This window comes from Acomys russatus, chromosome 19 (genome assembly GCF_903995435.1).
Source record: "Acomys russatus chromosome 19, mAcoRus1.1, whole genome shotgun sequence".
Classification (NCBI taxonomy): domain Eukaryota; kingdom Metazoa; phylum Chordata; class Mammalia; order Rodentia; family Muridae; genus Acomys; species Acomys russatus.
In genome coordinates this window covers 52,395,766-52,415,373 of record NC_067155.1, presented here as the reverse complement: position 1 = coordinate 52,415,373, position 19,608 = coordinate 52,395,766, and the positions used below count along the sequence as shown (strand labels likewise).

The following is a 19,608-nucleotide window of genomic DNA, read 5'->3' as shown; positions in this document are numbered from 1 at the left end:
GGGCCTGGCAGGGCAGCGATGGCTGGCACACTGCAGGCATCTGAGTCCTGGCACCAAGTGAAGCTAAGGCACAGCACGGACACTGACGGATGTGACCGTGCACTGCTTGCCTGACAGGAAGCGGCACTCAATAAATCTGCATTTTAAACCAGCTCAAAACAGTATCTGCATTTTTAAAAAGTTTCCCTGAATGGTCTTCAGAATGTCAAAAAGTCTTCTTTTGAAATATAAAACAGGAAAATTACAAGTGTAGTAAAAACACTGAGTATTTTTTTCACAGAAACCATCATGCGGTTTGAGGTGTGAGAAGAGGAATGGGCAGAGTCCAGTCACAGTGGCCTCCCACCCGGGGCACAGCTCCCCTGGCCTCTGACACAGCAGCCAAGTGCAAACTCTGTCCATGGCTTTGAACCGTGAGAGGATCCAGTTTGGCAGGAGCAGGAGGTGACTGATGACCTGCCCTGCACAGACTCAACAAACAGCACAGCTGCCCAGCGTGGCCTGGCCAGTGTAAACCAGCCTCTGCTAGCGCCATGGCAGCTGGTGGGCCAAGACTTGAAAATACATATAATTAACCATGCTTATTAAATAAAGCTGCAACGGGAGGACCACGATTCTAAATCGGAAGGGGGTAGGTTTATCTTTCCAAACACACAAAGTCCATCAACACTAGATACTCAGAGATCACACCCAGAACACAGACCGATGTGATGCATGGGCGTGGCAGCCTGTGGCCTGGCAGGCAGAGCGCCCTTGGTGCATAAAACCTGCTATTACTTACCACAGACCTACAGTTCTAAACTCAGATGGACACACTGGCCCAGGGCACCCCAAGCCCTTGGCACAGATGCTGGACCTCACAGCCTCCGTTCGTCGAGCTCGGCACAGCAGGCAGAGGGTGTCTTGCAGGAGGAGCAGGAGCAGGAGCTCACTGGAGGATGAAGCCTGGCTGGTGTGGAGCCAGCCGTGGAGGGGGCCTCTGGGGCAGGGCTGGCGGGTACGGCGACACCAGCTGTGCGGAGAATCCTTGCTGAGAGGGGAGGCCCACCCTGGGAGGCAGAGGTGGGCACTGTAATCCTGGGTATGGAGAAGCCTGTCCTGAGCCCATGGCCGCAGTGAACGGGGTGGCTATCTGTCCTGTAGACACCGGGGGTGGAGGTGGGGGTATGCGCCGAGGCACCACAGAAGGGAGCCCGGTAGCCTCCAGAGGGGGATAGGGCAGGGAGGTGGCAGGTGATGGCTCAGGCACCCTGGGGGGTAGTGGGACACCAGCCTGTGGGAGTCTCTGTCCCTTCAACACTAGCTCCTGGAGCTTCTCTACTTTGACACGTCGCATGTGTGCCAGCTTCCGCTTGCTCTGGTAGACATCGATAAAGGCATCCAAAGGAAGCTCGCCATCTAGAAACTTCTCTGCCATGTTCTGCAAGAAGCAGGAGAAACCTAGTTAGGCACACTGTTAGGAAGAAGGCCCCCTTCACAGTCCAGACAAAAGGAAAGAGGTTCTCAGCCCCCTGGAGGGCGCCTTCTCCTGGGAATACTCCTTGGTGCCTGACTTCTGTCACAGGCTCAGAGATGCGGACCTTGGTTGGAGGTGTGCCTGGGCCTGGATGATGCTGGCAGGAGCCATCACCAAGCAGAGGCCCAGGAAGATGAGGTGGGTGGTCCTGCTGTTGGTTCCACCCTCTAGAACCACAACAGACAGATGGCAGGCCCAGTAAGGCCTCTCGCCTTACAATGAGGCAGTCCTGAGTTGCCAGCCCTCCCATTCCAGAGAGGAGGCCATTGCCCAGGCCCTTGCCCACTGCTTTCCACCTGGCTGCACCCAGACCAATGACTCACCCTAGACAGGGTAAGCAGCAGAGGACCCTACTTGTGGTTATCAGGACCCACCAAAGCCTAACAGTTAGTCAGACCAGCATAGCCTGACCTAGCAATGTGTAGCCAGCCCTGACTTGCTACTGAGGCACACACTTGACCCTGACTCATTTCCTCCCCTGACAAGGCTCCAGCCAGCCATGTCTGGAAGGCTCAGCAGCAGCCAGCTGCCTCACTGACCACAGCAGATGCCTCAGCCACTGGCGCCCAAGAGGTTAGCTTGCACATTCTTACCCGGGCCAGTGCTGAACTGCCCCCCTGCCCACTGGGCCCCTGCCCGGCACGTTCCCTAGCCAGAGGCCAAAACGCTCACTTGCACCCAGACCTGCGTGCCTGGGAAGTGCCGCCTGTTGGCCAGAGAGCTCCCATGTCCTGGAAAAAGAAGATCCACTGATGAGCCAGGGTGACCTAAGAGCCCAGACATGAAGCCTGAGCTATTCCACTAAGGCTGTCCACCCTTACCTCAGTGTCTTCCTCGATCTTGGCTCCTTCTGCTTGAAGAAGTGCTAACAGAGTCTCCAAGGAAGCGTTGTTAGACTGTTTATCTGGGAAAAGCAAAAAATATGACAGCGTGATGCAGCGCATCATACAGTGATGCCTTCCGGTTTCCTGGTTGGAGAAAGTTGTTTTTAACTAGAAAGACAACAGGAAATGGCTTTCCAGGAAGCTGAAAGTAAAGCCTTAAATACACCAGAGGAATCGCAATGAACAAGTTCTAGGAGGCAGAGCAGGCCAGCATCCCACCTGAGGGCAGCAGGCACCATCTGTCCACTGCTCCCCCACCACATGTGACCGCAACACTGATCACACAGGCTCTCCTCAATACTAAGGGACGAGCGGGGGCTTCACACGTGTAAGGCAGGCGGTCTACCCCTGAGCTGTCTCACAGCCCACCCCGCTCTTGTATTGTATACAATTTCACTCAAGTGGTTGGGTAGCCTGAACCCCAAGACCCACGTCCTACGGCTGCAGCTACAGGCCTTGGTCACCATTCAAAGGAGCATTTCTTACTTTTTCTCTCAACCGCCTTCCCTTATCACCTCCTACTTTTGAACGATAACTTAATCTAGCACACTGAAGCCTTAGGGTATTAGATTAGAACAACAAACATGAGGGGCTGGAGAAATGGCTCAGTGCTTAAGAGCACAGCCCGCTCTTCCAGAGGACCTGGGTTCAGTTCCTACTGCCCACGCCAGGGAACATACATTCACAGACACCAACGTAAAAATCAATCTTAAAACAGACAAACAAAACATCACATAAATAAAACCCTAGTAGAATGGCTAGGTGCAGTGGCGCACGCTTGTAATCCCAGCACTTGGGAGTCAGAGGGAGATGGATCTCTGTGAGTTCGAAGCCAGCCTCGTCTACCAAGCAGCTCAGAATAGCCAGGACTACACAGAGAAACCGTGTCTCAAAAATAAAATAAAATAAAATCTCCCTCTCCCCCCCCAAAAAAACCCCAAAACCCAGTAGTGGCCCATCAGGTCAGACCAGACAGACGTTCTCAGAGGCCCCACCTTGTCCACTTCCCTTGGACGACACTGCCCTGGCTCTGCCTGCCCTGCCCTCCCTCCCTGTCCGAGAGGCATCTGGGATTCCCTTCTTTCTGAAGTTGCCATTCCACCCCAGCCTGTGCTCCGGAGATGGACACTCATTCTTCAACCTAACAACTGTACAAAAACAACAATAAACAGACAAACAAAACCCAATGTTTGTACTTCTTCTCATAGGCACGGTGTCCCTGCCCCTTGGGAGCATGGCCAGGTGTCCTTCAGTCAAAGGATGTGCCATGTACATTAGAAGCTCTTCCAAGGAGGGGCCCTGCCCTAACATGTGAAGTTCTAGCCTTGAACGTTTTCATTACATTCTGGGTGGGTGGGTGCCAGTACTGTACTGAAGTTACAGAGCCCGAGAGAGTCGAGCAAACAGCAGCTATAGACCTCACTAAAGGCGCGGGTTTTGTTTCTAAACATTTTGAGACAGGATCTCTCTATGCAGCTACAAAGTAAGCCCAAGTCCAAGCAGGGGTGTATGAGATATACAACACACACACACACACACACACACACACACACACGCACGCACACACACGCACACACACACACACGCACACACACGCACACACACACACAGTCCCTCCACCTTTGCGTAAAGATGAAGCGTGCTATGGCGTTTCAGCGAAACGGCTCTTGACCATTTACTTTTTTTTTTTTTTTTTTGGTTTTTTCGAGACAGGGTTTCTCTGTGTAGCCTTGACCAATTAATTACTTGAGAGCCAGGCCCACACTGGGGCGTCAGCTGACCACCCAGGTTAGGAAGACAGCCCATCCTTTCCTCTGTGCTCTCTGGAGCAGCTAGAGTCTTGAACTTAGAGTCTCTCTCCTAAACCAGCAGTGTGGCTCACACACACACTATTGCTTGTTACGGCAGTTACCGTACTGGTCTGAAACCTTTTCCTGTCATTTTCCTGGTAGGGCATTGCTTGAACTTCCTTCAGCTTTTTTTGGTTTTCCTTTTTTTAAAAAAAAAAAGATTTATTTATTTATTTTGTATGCAGTGCTCTGCCTGCATGTGTGCCTGCACACCAGAAGAGGGCACCAGATCACATTATAGATGATTGTGAAGCACCATGTGGGTGCTGGGAATTGAACTCAGGACCTCGGGGAGAGCAAGCAGTCAGTGCTCTTAACCTCTGAGCCATCTCCCCAGCCTCTCTTTTTAGTTTTTCAAAACAGGGTTTCTCTGTGTAGCCTTGGCTGTTCTGGAACTCACTCTGTAGACCAGGCTGGCCTCGAACTCACAGAGATCCGCCTGCCTCTGCCTCCTTGGTTCTGGGATTAAAGGCGTGCGCCACCACTACTCAGCCTCCCTTCAACTCTTTACTCTCAAAAGATCACCTGAAAAAAAGTTACCTAGTTTGGTCTTCTTTATCTGATAGGCCTCAAAGAGAACCTGGAGTTCCTGGTATTTTTGGGTCAGGCGAGCTTTCTGAGCATCCAGCTGGGGCTGGTACAAAAGGTTTCCTTCTGCCAGGCTCCGGTTGCTAGCCAGTGTCATCTCTTTGTTAAGCTGAACAGTCTGAGTCTGCAAGAAACACACAGGTTGGTGAGACCACCATTGTGAAGTAACTCTTGTTGTGAAGTGCTGGTGGTGGGAGGGGCACAGGAGGCCACACCCCTCCCTGCTCTCCAGATGGCCCCACGTGCTGGGCAGGCACAGCCAAGCAGAGAGAGACTCCTGCCCCTCCGCCGCCTTCTTGTGGGTGCTCTCCCCATTGACAAAGGGTGAAGCCCGCTTCCCTCCCGATGGTAACACACAGGGCTCTGGCTTCAATGGCTGCACTGTGACTTGAATTCTGCACAGCTGCCGCTTTGCTGGCGAAAGTAAACAGCTGTAAAGGCACAAGGCTGGATTGTTCAAGGCAAGCCCCTGCCATGGCAGAGGAAATCAGAGCCACTTTTATCAGAGAGTGCTCTGTTGGCAGGATGTCAGCATGTGCTTCATAGTTAGCCTCAGATCAAAAGAGCCCGGCCGGGCCCAGAGAGTGAAATATGTTTACAGTGACCGGTTCTCCCAGCTTTCCCACGCCCACCAGCAGCTCTCCTGGGTTGTCCCGTTAGCAAAGCTGATCCAAAAAGAGAGGCACTGCCTACCCAACAACGGCTCCCCTCATTGACTGGAGGCTTTCTGACAGGTACTGAAAGCTGGCTGTGCAGACTTTTGGGTAGGAGGTCTGTGAAAGGATTAAGGACAAAACTTGGCCACAGTGAGTTCAAGGAGGAAAATCCAGAGCCAGACAGGCCTGCCCTCTGGTTCCCTGCTTCCTCACTCGTGACACACTTCCTCGACAGGCCCTGCCGACTGCTACCTTATTTTCTGCATTCTAAGTTCAGCCCCTCCCCCAGAGGGCACCACTGTGTCTCTTCCAGCAGCTCCTCAGCCCCACCCAGCCATTCATCTTCGCTTTAATATTTTCTGCCGCCCCACCCCAACCAGGCTATTTTTGCTGAGACTTCCTTCCTCCCCATACTCTGTAGATAGTCCTCTGCTCCCCCACCTCCTGCCAGACCCACTCACACACAGGGGACACACACAGCAGAGACCAGGGGAACCCCCAGAACAAAGGAAAAGCCCTTGAGCAGTGGATACCTGAGCATGCAGGAGGCATTTGTTTAGCAGATGAACAGGACCTAAAGACCACACTCAGTGGAAACCAACCAGCGAGATCTCAGTCACAAAGCCACTTGAACCCCCAGCTTAACACTGTGAAACACAAGCCAGGTGCATCCCTGAGGTGGGTGGCATGGAGACACCTTCACCTCTCTCTGTTGCTGCAGCAGAGCCTGGCAATGAGGGCTGTCCTTTAAGGAGGGCTCCTGTCCCCATCTACCCCAGAGGCTCCCTGAGCTCTTTGTGGGTTTCGTGTACTGATGGCCACACCAGAGTCTACGATAGCCGTAGAAAAAACAAAACAAAACTGTGTATATCCGTTCTGGTGCTTCTTATGAAACTAAACATGGACATATGGTACTCGACCCAGAAACTGTACTCATGGGCCATTCTTCCAGAGAAACAAAAGCCCTTTCCTGTATACACACATGTGCACACATGCGCGCGCGCGCACACACACACACACATGTGCACACCTACACTTGAATTTCCCGGTAGATCTGTCCATCCAACATAATCTAAACTTGCAGCAGCCCACAGGAGAACTGTCAGCTGTGCCGAGTCCATACCATGGAATACTCCTCGGTGATTAAAAGGGAGAGCACTTCTCATACACGAAAGCGGTCCAACAAGACCCCAGGGAGCCACAAGGAGTAAGAGCCAACCCTGGAGGGCCGGATATCCCACAATCCCATGCATGCAGTACCCTCAGACATCAAGATGGAAAGATGTGGCCTGGCAGGAGGGCTGTGAACAACCAGCTTCTGATTGTGACGGTGTCTCTATTCTTTTTTTTTCTTTTCTTTTTCCTTTTTCTTTGTTTTTCTTTCTTTCTTTTTTTCTTTTTCTTTTCTTTTTTTTTTCTCTTTTTCTTTTCTTTTCTTTTTTTTTGGTTCTTCAAGACATAGTTTTTCTCTGTGTAGCCTTGACTATCCTGGACTCACTTTGTAGACCAGGCTGGCCTTGAACTCACAGTGATCCACCTGCCTCTGCCTCTCAAGCACTGGGATTAAAGGCGTGTGCCACCACTAGGTGGCACCAGGACATGGCTCCTGCTCCCAGGCCTTTGCTCTGTACCATTACTCTTGTTTGTTTGAGACAGGGTATAGCCCTGTGTCCCGCCTAGACTTCCCAAGTGCTGAGACTGAAACACCTCGAACACCACATTCATGAAGCTTGTACATGTCAATACCGGAACTGGAATTCTCTGTTTCATAAGCATTTACTAAAAAGCCACTGCCTTCCAGGCCTAAGGTACGCAGAGAAAACTCAGAAATACAGGAACAACTTCAAGATGGGCATCAGCCGGGCGGTGGTGGCGCACGCCTTTAATCCCAGCACTTGGGAGGCAGAGGCAGGTGGATCTGAGTTCGAGGCCAGCCTGGTCTATAGAATGAGTTCCAGGACAGCCAGGGCTACACAGAGAAACCCTGTCTTGAAGAACAAAACAGTGTCAATGGAACCGTGTCTTCCGTCCTCTCTCTAAAGTCACTCTTGCCCCTTTCCCACCAGCTGGGAACTCAGACTCTGGAGCCAGACCTGTTCTTCGGACTGTTGGTCAGAGGCCTTCCCGACTGCCTATGCAAGCTCACAGGCGCCGCCCACTGTCACTACACTCACTCTCACAACAGTAAGAAATGTCTCTTCTTGCTCACAGTCTGCTATGTCCCATCATAATCCAAGCTATAGAATCATGTCTGGCTCAACAGGCTGCTACGCACAGTGAAACCTGCTCCACCAGCATGCACCCTCCGCCTTAGAAAACAAACCAAAATCATCTGAGGCCAATTCTCAATCAAAGAGCAGGGCTGGGGACCCCGAGTGCTTCTGCAAGGCTCCGGGTTTCATCTCTCCCGTCAAACAACAACAATGCAAAGGGTAACAGAATATGAAGCAGGAAGGAAGGAGGGAGCTGCTGTCAAGAACACAGAGCATTATGCTGCAAAGCCTGCGCTCTCGCCGGGCTCTCTAAGAATGTCACTTGAGTCTAAGCCTACCTCGGGGCATGTGGGGTCACACTCTGTGGGTAGTTTCCAAAGCAGAATGTCCCCACAAGTTCTTAGCAGAAGCAACACAGTAAACTCATGGTCCTGATGCAGGCGTGGGAAAGGTGACATATTCAAGCACTTGCCTCAGCATTGTTAAAGGCGGCTTTACAACAAAGGCTACCCCTCAGAATGCCTCGTAAGGGGGGGCAGGTTTGAAAAGCCAGGTGCCTCAGCAGCAGAGCACCTGCCTAGCATGCATGAAGCTCTAGAACACCCCCACCCCCCATCCAGACCAACCATCTACCAGCTGACAGTCGGGGAGAGGGGGCCAGGCAAAGAAACTTTTCCAAACTCTCAGGGGATCCAGTATGCAGCTAAACTGAGACGCACTGCTTTAGTCTCTCTCTAAAATGCAAATACAAAAATATCCTGTTCCCACAGGGCACAGTCAGGACCACTTGCCCTACATAGCACAAAGTGCTGGAAGGAAACAAAGAGGCTGTGCTGAGAACAAGACAATCATCTGACAGGATCTGTACAGCGCAAAGCCACCCACCAATAAGAGACGACAGACAAACTCCCCGCGACGACAGCCAGGCTGTTAAACTGGCTGTGTTTTTATATAAACCCTTTGGGCAGCAGATGGTATTTATGTGAACAAATGACAGCAAACCCTAAATGGCCACCCAGAGAACCGCCCCACCCTCCAAGAGGGCAACGGCAGCAAGGCCTCGGCTGGGCGCGCTGCGCTGCGCTGCGGGCAGGCACACCTTCTTTCTTAGCTTATGTAACCTTGCCAGAGACTGGGGACAAGATGGAGGGACAGGGAAGCCGGGCAGGGTCGCCATGGCCCACTAACGGATCTGAGAATGCAGAAGGAAGTCAGCAAAGGTCAGGCTTAAAGAGTCCTCAGCCCCATGACAGGCGGGGGGCACACATGCAAACGGAGACCGGCAGTGGCCAGGCCCTTGCTCTTTTCCCACGGGCCATCCTTCTCCTTAACCATAAAGAAAACTTTTCAGGAAATAATTTTTCTGTGGTAAAGAACCATTTTTGTAAATGCTCTCGGTTTCACTTCAGCTTCCTTTTCCTCCCTCCTACGGAGAAATGAGCGGTGCACGACACACTTATCAGGGCCCCATTTGCATGGCTATTTCTGCCGATGAGCTTGATGAAGGCTGTCTAGGCATTGCCCGTAGTTAACATGGGCACCCTAATCTGGTGGAATTAGTTCACTTTCAAACTTTCTACTTTGAACTACCACCTGATTTTTTTAATCACTTGATTCCTTTTAATAGTCATATAATTTTACAGAAAGAGTCATTTCCTTACATTAAAAACCACACCCCTTTGATGTTAATACAAACAGAAGGCAAATACTCTGGGAAAATAAAGTACTTCCCTTTAAAAATGAGAGAGGTGGAAGTGGGGAAGGGGGAAAGGGGGCTGGAGAGGACCTGAGCTCAGATCCCCGCTGCCCATGTAAAACAGGCAGTAACTCCCATGCTGGGAGTGAGAGGCCAGCTGTTCCAGCTGGTAGGTGAGCTTGAGCACGTTAGAGAGAGGGGTGGGGGGAGAGAGACTTTATCGTAAAAGATAAGTTGGAAAACGAAAATGAAGATACCCAGAGTTGACCCCTGGCCTCCACCAATGTGTGTATGCACAGGTGCACATACGTGAGTGCAGGTGCGCGTACACACACACACACACACACACACACACACACACACACACACTCACTCACTCACTCACTGTGTGAAATGAGGCAGAAATGAGGACACCCATTAGAAAATAAGTCCAGCAAGAAAGAAAACAGACGAGGCCCCTCTGCCCACCAACACCCACGATGGAAGATGGGCAGGGGCTCCTTCTGGCTAGGGCCCAGTCACAGGGCTGGGTTTCCAGTGGACACTGTCCAGACCAGTACTTCTCCAATAGGAAGCTCTAAGCCAAGTTGGCCAGGGAGCCGGCTCCCTTGTCTATACTCATAACCACGTCTGTCCCCGCTTCCAAACTGTCTTTCTCATGGAAAACTACTTCTAGCAGTTCCTGACAAACTAAATGGCACTGCTGAACCACGTGAGCAAATCTGAACAAAAAAACGGAAATTCTGTGTGTGTGTGTGTGTGTGTGTGTGTGTGTGTGTGTGTGTGTGTGTGTGTGTGTGTTTAGACCAGGTTAGCCTCAAACTGAGAGATCCTCTGCCTTCCAGCGCTGGGCGTGCACCACCACTGCTGGCAGCTGGAAATTCTTCAGAGCTTTCAGAAGTCTGTCACATGATGCAAGCCCTGCTGAGTCACCTGAAGGTTACAGCCTGACTACCTGTTCCCGTTCTCGGCAGGCCTAGCACATACACATCTTGCTATACTTAGCAAGCAGACACGTGATTGGGCAACAATCAGAAGTCCCACACCTGGCATATCGATACTCGCTTGTTCATGTGTCTCCTAGATCCTGCCCACAGCTCTACCAGGCTTGGCAATGGTACATAGCCCCACCCCAAACTAGATGCCTCACTGCTCAGAGCGCTCTGCTATCTCTTGTACTGATGTGATTCCCAGTTTTGAGGAGCATGGCCACAACCCAGGGAGCCAGGCACAACTAGACGGGGAAGAAGTGACAAACAGGCTCTTTCCTGGCTTCCAGACCCTCCAGAGACCACAGGGACCTCATGCCAGACTTCCAGCCCCTGGACTGTGACGGCAGCCACACACAGGGCACTAGCACCGTGCTAGCATCTTCTACAGTCATCGAGGCCCACCCTCACTCCTGCTCTGTTCCTCAAAGCCTCAACTATGCCTGTGACCTCCCTCTTCTCACCCTGTGGCTCAACAATGCAGACAAAGATGGAAGAGAGCAAAGAGGGGTACTCCTCCTCACAAGGAGCCAGAGCACATCAACCCAGCCCTCTCCCTCCCAAACCTGTCATGAGAGAGGACTCTCAGCACCCCCTTCCCGCCAGGAGTCCCTCCATCCAGTGTGCCTGTGCTTGGCCAGAAGCCTGCAGCTGTCCTATGCAGAGAGGCCGTCTGAGCTCATGCTCACCCTTCTGGTGAGGGCAGAACTGTAAGCCAGGGGTGGTGCGTCTCGTGTGATCCTAGCACTGCAGATACAGGCTGGCAAGTTCAAGGCCAGCCAGAGCTGCAGAGCTAGACCCTGTCTCAAAGCAGCAAAACTACACAAAAGCGCAGAAGAACAGCACCCGCTGCCGCTGAGCACCGGACAGACGCACACAGCAGCCTCATTCCTCGGCCGCTGAGGCCGTTACTGCTCCACTCCTCAAGGGTGGAGCCTTTAATTGTCTAACATAGTTTTGGCAGCAGCATAGACGACAGCCTGTTACCACACAGCAGTTGATGACTGCCTGGCGTCCTGGTTTGCCATAGCAATGAGCCCAGCACTAAATAAAAGGAAAAGAGTAGGATTATGACGGTTATCAAGAGGAGACATGCAGGACGAGGCACCTCAGACAGAAGTGGCGGTGCAAACCTCTCCAGCTGATATGCAGCCCTCCCTACTTATAAGGCTCAGTGGGCACGGAAAGCCGAGTTATCAGATGGCCTGAGGCCATTTTAACCTACCCATTTATTTAAAAAAAGCAAAGCTTCCCGGGGTACCAGCCCTAGACAAAGAGGTAGGCAAACAAGCACTGCTGGGAAAGAGAGAACCAGCCTCCCCCAGGGCGGATACCCTCACTGGCTGTCTGACACAAAGGTTGCCATGAAACCCACACACACCGGACAGAAACATGCATATAGATACTTATACAACAGTAAGCAAAGAAAAAGAGCTGCCAGTGTGGGGGGGGGGGGGCGGGCGGCACGGGACAGATTGGAGGGAGGGAGGGGAAGGGGGAATGAGTAATTTTAATTAAAAGTGTGTTCTTACAAACGATGTGTATTTTTACAAAATCACAAGCAATTGCTCATCCTGGTCAGTCACAGCACGCTTTACCACAGGAACTGGCCGTTCGTTCATTTGGCCATTCCCCCACTCACTCAGGAAACACAGAAAGCACACCTAAGAACCCAACAGAGACCTCCAGAGTCTCATGGTCAAGTTCAGCCATGTGCTCTACAAGTTGGGGGGCCCTGCCCTGGTGCAGGTGGTGCCCAGCATCTCGTCCCTAGTGCTGTGGGCCTGGACACAGACAGCACGGTGCCTCAAGAGGCGGCCTTGAAACAGAGAGGGGGAAATGAAGCTGATGTGATCAGAAAGGCTAAGGAGTTAGTGGCGGCAACGGCAAACCTCACTGTGGTCACCATCTTCACATTTCAGTGTGTGCTATGTGTTGCAGGGTATATGAGCCCATTGTGAACCCCGAGACTGTGAACTGTGAAAACCTGTTTCTTGTTCAGTGCGGTTGAGCCCTAGCACACACGTCTAACCGAGAAGCTCTCTGCACACAGGATTCAATAAGGTTAACCCTGGGTCAAGAGGCGGAGCAAGAAACCAGCCGACAGGAATTAAAGAGTAGGCGTGGGTAAGAGCTTTGAGCTAGCAAACCTTTGGCCTTGGGCTCTTTGGCTTTTCCCTCCTGGGCAGTCAGCTGAGCCAGTGAGCTTTCTGGGCTTTTTCCTCTGAGACGTGAGCTGAGTAGGAAGGTAGCCTGGGTGCTTTCTTTGCCCCTCTGAGCTAGTAGGCTTTCACCCCAGCACCTGGCTCCTGAGTAGTTTCTTTGGTAAAAAGATTTTCATTTCTTTAAGACAGCGGCTATGTGCTGACATCTACTCGGTGTCACGCCCTGCTGTCGTGCCGTTGGGGGTTTTTTCCTGAGTGTGTTTCCTGCCCGGCTTTGCCAAGGAGCAAATGGAGGCAGAAGCTCACCGCCATCCACTTCTGAGCAGCCACCTAGAATTCACAGCCACTTGTGTCTTTTAACTTTTTTGTTATTTCCACACATTAAGCAGCTATAGAGTGTGATGCGGCCACGAGTAACCCTGTCCCAGGTTCTTGTCAACTTCTTTTTTTTTTTTTTTTTTTAAGACAGGGTTTCTCTGTGTAACCTTGGCTGTCCTGGACTTGCTTTGTAGACCAGGCTGGCCTTGAACTCACAGAGATCCGCTTGCCTCTGCCTTCCGAGTGCTGGGATTAAAGGCGTGCGCCACCACGCCCGGCTGGAGGCCATCTACACTGTGTCACCCACAGCCTTCCCTTTTAAAGTACTTTAAGCAGCGTTGTATCATCCACCCTTAAAAACTTGGTGGGCAAACTCTGTAACCTAAGTACAGTGCCACAGTCACGCCCTGCATCCATCCCCTGAAAGTGTTGGCTGAATCTGTAGAACTTTCTGCGTTATTTGATCTCATGAAACATAATTTACGTAGAACATGGTATTTGTTTCTCTCCCCTTTCGCTTTTTAAAAAGACAACTTTTGAACCAAGCATGGTGACTCATACCTGTAATCCCAGCACTCCAAGGCTGAGACAGGAGAATTGCTGAGAGTCTGAGGACAGCCTGAGCTACAGTGTGAGATTTTTTGTTTTAAAAGACCAGAAAAGGCCGGGCGTGGTGTTGCACGCCTTTAATCCCAGCACTTGGGAAGCAGAGGCAGGTTAGTTTGAGGCCAAGGCAGCCAAGGCTACACAGAGAAACCCTGTCTCGAAAAACCACCACCACCAACAACAACAACAACAACAAAAAACAAAACAAACAACCAGAAAAAACTAAAACCAGCCAAACAAAACAACTTCTAGACAAGGGAGTTAAGAGTCTGTATAACGCCCATAAACTGTCCAATTAGTGACCTTTCTTCATAGCATGAGGAGAGCATTTCTTCATTTGCCCGTTGCTCTCTATAACACAAAGATGAAGAGACAAGCCTTAGCTTTTGTTCCACTCTTCCATTCATAGCAAATGGCTGAGACTGCACTGGGACCTTAAATACTATAGAGGCTTGCACACCACGCAAGGAAAGCAGTGGCCTGTGGTCCCCAGCGCATGTGCTCAGCAGGCTAACAGCAACTTCTTTCATCCACTCATCTGAATGTAAATCTCTGATATCACAGGTTTTGTGCTGTTTCTTTTTAATTACGTATATTCCTGTGTGTCTATGTGTGGGTATGTGTGAGTGTGTGCTGGTGTTGGCGCTGGAGTTACACACAGCTGAGGCATTTTTATACTGCATACAGTGTGTGTGTGTGCGCGTGTATGTGCTGAATGAGTCAGAGGACAGCTTTTGCGAGTTGGTTCTCTCTTTAAACTCAGGTGGTCATAAGGCTTGGAGACAGTTACTGTTATCTTCTGAGCCTTCTTCCTGGCCCTGTGGTTACTAGAAAGCTCAAATTCATCTCCCGATCAGAAAGAGCTAACCAATGACAAAAGTCAGTTCCCAACTGACTTAGGGGAGGCCACAGAGGAGGCCTGTGAGCGAGCCTACAGTCCCATAGGTCTGCCGTAGCTCTGGGGAGCCTGCTCCCTTCTATTCTGTTCTCCCTAACAGCTGCAGAGTCAGACTGCTTACACGGTGACAAACGGGAGATCTGGCAGTGCAGAAGTACAGTGGAGAGCTGCAGAACATTATGGAACTGTCCTAAAATACAACCGTCCCGGGGGCTGTGTGAAACCATCTCCAAGACTACAGCCCACTCAGGAAGGAACTCACCAGCTGCTTATCAAAAGCTCTGCCCACTCGGCTGAGAATCGAAGGCTTCCTGGGCGGTGGTGGCGCATGCCTTTAATCCCAGCACTAGGGAGGCAGAGGCAGGTGGATCACTGTGAGTTCGAGGCCAGCCTGGTCTACAAAGCGAGTCCAGGACATCCAAGGCTACACAGAGAAACCCTGTCTTGAAAAACCAAACAAACAAAAGGACCAGAGGTTTCCAATCACTTTTTTTTTTTTTTTTAAATAAAGATAGCTTCTTTTGGGGATGGAAGTGTCTTTCTCAGAAGGCACACGTAGTGGCCTCTAACCTCAGTCCCGTCTGCATGGAGCTGGCCGTGTGGTTAAGGATCACGATGAAACAGAAACACAGAAACACAAAAAGGGAGGCTTGAAAATAATCGGACCAGTCACAAAGAAATAAAGTCAACTCTGAGACACACGCTTGCCAGTGTCCTAGTTCCGGCGGGATGACAGGCACACTAGGGCTTAGCGTTTCCTAGATGATTTATTTCCTAATAGTCATATAAAATTAAGCAAGCTCTTGACACTTGGAATAACTTGGATATGGTGTGAGGAGCTAGGAAGTGGACAGGTCTGAGTGCCTCTGATCGCTAGTACCCGCTTTGAGATGTGACCAGACCAGAGCTGCTGGCTTTATGGTAACTCTGGACCCTAGGTGAGGCAGGCAGGCGGGAGAGAGGATGGGGAGGCAGGATGGACACACAATGCAGGATGGACGCAATGCTAACAGCCCCTTTCCCTTGTCTCCTAAAAGCAGGGTGTGTGTGTGTGTGTACACACACACACACGTACATACAGGTTCACCACATTCCCAGACCACTGAATCCTAACCTCTGACCTCTGCTGCTACGCCTGGGAATTTTGCACTACACACAATTAGAAACAGTTAGCCATTGATTAACTAGGCAGGTTAGGTAAAGCTCCCTCACACTAAGCAAGCTGGTTGTCTTGTTTTCCTTCAGACGGCTTTCACTAGGTAGTCCAGGCTAGCCTCGTATTCATAGTCCTACCTCCCATGTGCACTGGCTAACCATTTTAAAGGCAAGAATGTGCCCATTTATTTTCCCCTGAGACAACGATCTGTCTTTGTGTGTGTGTGGGTGCATGTGTGTGTATGCACAAGTGTGTGGAAGCCAGAGGACGGAGTTAACTCTTCAGGGTCGTCATTTGGCTTACTTTTAGGCAAGGTCTCTCACTGGCTGGCCAGCGGGCCCCACGAATCTGTCTCTGCCTCCCTGGCACTGGGCTTACAAGCGCACACAGCCCACGGCACGCCACACTTGTGGGAGTTAGGCCTCTACACGTGGTTTCTGGGGATGGAACTCAGCATTTCAAGCCCCTTTGCCCTAAGCTATCTCCCTAGACACCAAGGTTTTTGCATAAAAGAAGCGATCCACTTTCTTCCTTTTGAAAAGAGACTGATTTATCTTGTGTACGGGTATTTTATCTGCATGCGTGTACGCGTGCCACGTGCAAGCCTAGTGCCCACAGCGACCATCAAAGGGCACTGGATCCCTGGAACTGGAGCTAGAGATGGCTGTGAGCCATCATCTGGGCATAGCGAACTGAACCCAGGTGCTCTGCAGGAGAAGCGAGTGTTCTTTTTTGTTGTTGTTTTGTGTTTTTCAAGACAGGGTTTCTCTGTGTAGCCTTGGCTGTCCTGGAACTCTAGCTCTGTAAACTAGGCTGGCCTCATCGAGATCTGCCTGCCTTTGCTTCCCTGAATGCTGGGATTAAAAGAGGGCACCACCACAATTGCTCAGCATGTATTGAATGGGTTTTTAAAATATATGTATTTATTTATTTTAATGTATATGAGTAATCTGTCTTCACATACACCCAGAAGAGGGCACTAGATCTCATTGTAGATGGTTGTGAGCCACCATGTGGGTGCTGGGAATTGAACTCAGGACCACTGGAAGAACAGCCAGTGCTCTTAACCTCTGAGCCATCTCTCCAGCCCGTATCGAATGTTCTTAACCACAGAGCCCTCCTGTATCTCTCCAGACCCTCTACTTCATTTTTACATGGCCAACATCCTTCCACCAAGTGAAACTCAGGCATTGGACGAGTGTCATGAGAGCGGAACCCTGGGATTCTTTAATTGGTTCTTGGTCTAGTCTACATCTCTTTCACCAGCGAGGCTCTGGGCTGTCCTTGTGAAGCACTTTATACTAGCGTTTTCTTTTAGTTTTGTTTTTCAACACAGGGTCTCTCTGTGTAGCCTTGGCTGTCCTGGACTTGCTTTGTAGACCAGGCTGGCCTCGAACTCACATCGATCTGCCTGCCTCTGCCTCCCAAGTGCTGGGATCAAAGACGTGCGCCCGGCTCTACTAGCGCTTTCTAAAGCACGTGGTTGGCCTTCACAGAGGCAGCCCTTCCTCCTCCACTCACAGTTCTTCAGCTGGAGAGCGTTGCGTAATTTCTAAGCAAATAAACCCAGAACGAAAAGGTCTGAAAGCAAATACAGTTGGCCCTTAATCCATTAGCGTAGGCTGCTCCAGCTGAACTGACAGGCTCTCCACGAAGCGGGCAAGGGGCATTGCACTCTATTGCTTTATTTATTTTGGGTTTGTTTGTTTGGTTGTTTTTTGAGCCTTGACTGTCCTGGACTTGCTTTGTAAACCAGGCTGGCCTTGAACTCACCCGGATCAGCCTGCCTCCGCCTCCTGAGAACTGGAATTACAGGTTATGTGCCACTTCACCTGGCTCTTTTGGTTTTCTGAGACAGGGTTTCTCTGTGTAGCCCTGGCAGTCCTGGAACTAGCTCTATAGACCAGGCTGGCCTTGAGCTCACAGAGATCTGCCTGCCTCTACTTCTTAAGTCCTGGGATTAAAGGTGTGAGCCACCACACCTGGCGCTATTCTGTCACTGCACTGCTGGTCTGAAACTTCTGGGCTCAAACGATCTTCAGCCTCCCAAGTAGTTGTGATGATGGGCACATTACCATGCCTAGGTCAGTCCCTTAAGACCCTAATGGTGGCTTGGAGGACAGGAGGATCACAGGAGAGGGAAGAGACAGGGACAAGGGAGAGGAGGAGGCTGAGCTGCCATGGGTGAACAAACAGAACATGGCAGGGTGGCAGAGAGCCTGTTCTGAGACAGTGATGGAGAGAAGCAGCCCAGATGAGAAACAGGTGTAAGTATTATGGGCTACTTGATGGGAAGTAGCCCAGCCAGGAATTATTAGAGCAATAGGCATGGGGTGTGGGGTTGGGAGGTAAAAGACAGCTTAGGGGGCAGTTTCGGCCCAGCTGCGGAGTTTAAGGCATATTAAAAACCTAGCAGGTGTCTGTGCCTTTTATTGATATGGTAGCAGGTTAAAAAATAATCACCATGGGCCGGGCGTGGTGGCGCACGCCTTTAATCCCAGCACTCGGGAGGCAGAGGCAGGCGGATCGCTGTGAGTTTGAGGCCAGGATGGTCTACAAAGTGAGTCCAGGATGGCCAGGGCTACACAGAGAGACCTTGTCTCAAAAACAAACAACAAAATCACCATAATAATCCATGGAGATTAATAGCTAATAACAGACCATTTTCCACAACTGCCATCACCCACTGAGCTATCTCACTGACCTCTCAGTCACTCTTGTTGATGGCAAAAGCCGACATAGAATTACTAGAACTCTTAAGTGGAAAGTTCCCCAATCTACATCTCCACCCAAACTCAGCTTATTTTCTTTTTCTTTTTGGTTTTTCAAGGCAGAGTTTTTCTGTGTAGCCTCAGTTGTCCCAGAACTCAGAGGGCTTAACAAAAAATTTCTAAACCCCATCTTTTACATTTATTTTTCTCTTTTTTTGGGGGGGGGGGAACAGCTATCTCCTCGTTGCCCAGAATGGTCTTGAACTCACAGGCTGCAGTGACTTCCTCTCAGCCTCTTGAGTAGCTGGGATATGAGGAATTGCCACCATGTGCCCGGGACTTGGTTTTTTTTTTTTTTTTTAAAGCGGTTTCTGATTGAGCCAACCACCAGAGCAGCCAGAGTTTCTTTATTGAGGTTTCCTGGGATTTTTTTCCTCTTACCCACAACTTTGAGCGCTGCGTGTGGGGGTGTTTTTCAGTTCAGTCTCTATAAAGTACAAATAAGAAAACTGTCTATCCGGGTGGACCGTGGTTTATGTGTCTTTTTGATGATTTTGCTCTTATCTTCAATATGCATCTTGACATGACCTTTCTTAACCCTGGCTCTGAATTTGGTTTAATAAACTTTCTTTCATGACATTGACTACTTACTTTCACTTCAGTATAAAGAAGAAAACCCTATTCTAATTAGATTTTTTTCTTTCTTTTTGTAGGTAGTTAGAAAAAAAAAGTCAAAAGAGAAACTATTGCTTTTTAGATCTCTAGATTATTCTACTTAAATTTCTTAACAAAACTCTAGTTATCTCCTGTAGGGAACCAGATGCCTAAGCCATCCGGATTCCTGATTTTCCATCACTATAACAAAATACCAGAGTTAATCGGCTTAAAGGGGGGCGCTTTGTTTTGGCTCACAGTTGTGTGTTTCTAGTCCCTAGCAGGGCTAAGCCACTGCCTCAGGCCTCGGGGGGGGGGGGGGGGGGGGTGACCAGATGGCAGGGAGCATGGGGGTGGGAAGACGGGGACATAAGGAAGGGCTAGGGTCCCACAAGTCCCTTTGGGGACACATCCTCAAGGAACAAAAGACAGGGATCCTGCAATAAGTGTTCTTAACTGTTGAGCCGGTCACTTCAGTGCCAATGCTAATCCTTGCCAAAAAATAAGCTAAATGTCATTTAACAGAATTTATGATGGGAGAGGGGGTTACCTGAATACCAAGGAATACATAAATTAGAACAAAGACACAGATAAGGTGTCAAGTACCCACTGAAAATCATTCTGTGAGCCGGACATGGTGGCAACACCAGGGATTCCACCCCTCAGGAGGCAGAGGCAGGCGGATCTCTGCTGAGTTTTAGGCTGGCC

At 50.4% G+C, this 19,608-nt stretch overlaps 1 protein-coding gene across 1 annotated transcript in view; it reads right to left on the bottom strand.

The window, feature by feature from the left end:
• Positions 1-19,608, bottom strand: part of Vps37b (VPS37B subunit of ESCRT-I) — a 28,344-nt gene continuing 8,736 nt past the window's right edge. The window contains exons 2-4 of the mRNA XM_051161482.1: positions 4,791-4,962; positions 2,338-2,420; positions 1-1,420 (exon numbers count right to left, since the gene is read on the bottom strand). Of these exons, the coding sequence (XP_051017439.1) occupies positions 929-1,420; positions 2,338-2,420; positions 4,791-4,962 (747 nt within the window). The 3' untranslated portion in view covers positions 1-928. The remainder of the gene's footprint in view (positions 1,421-2,337; positions 2,421-4,790; positions 4,963-19,608) is intronic.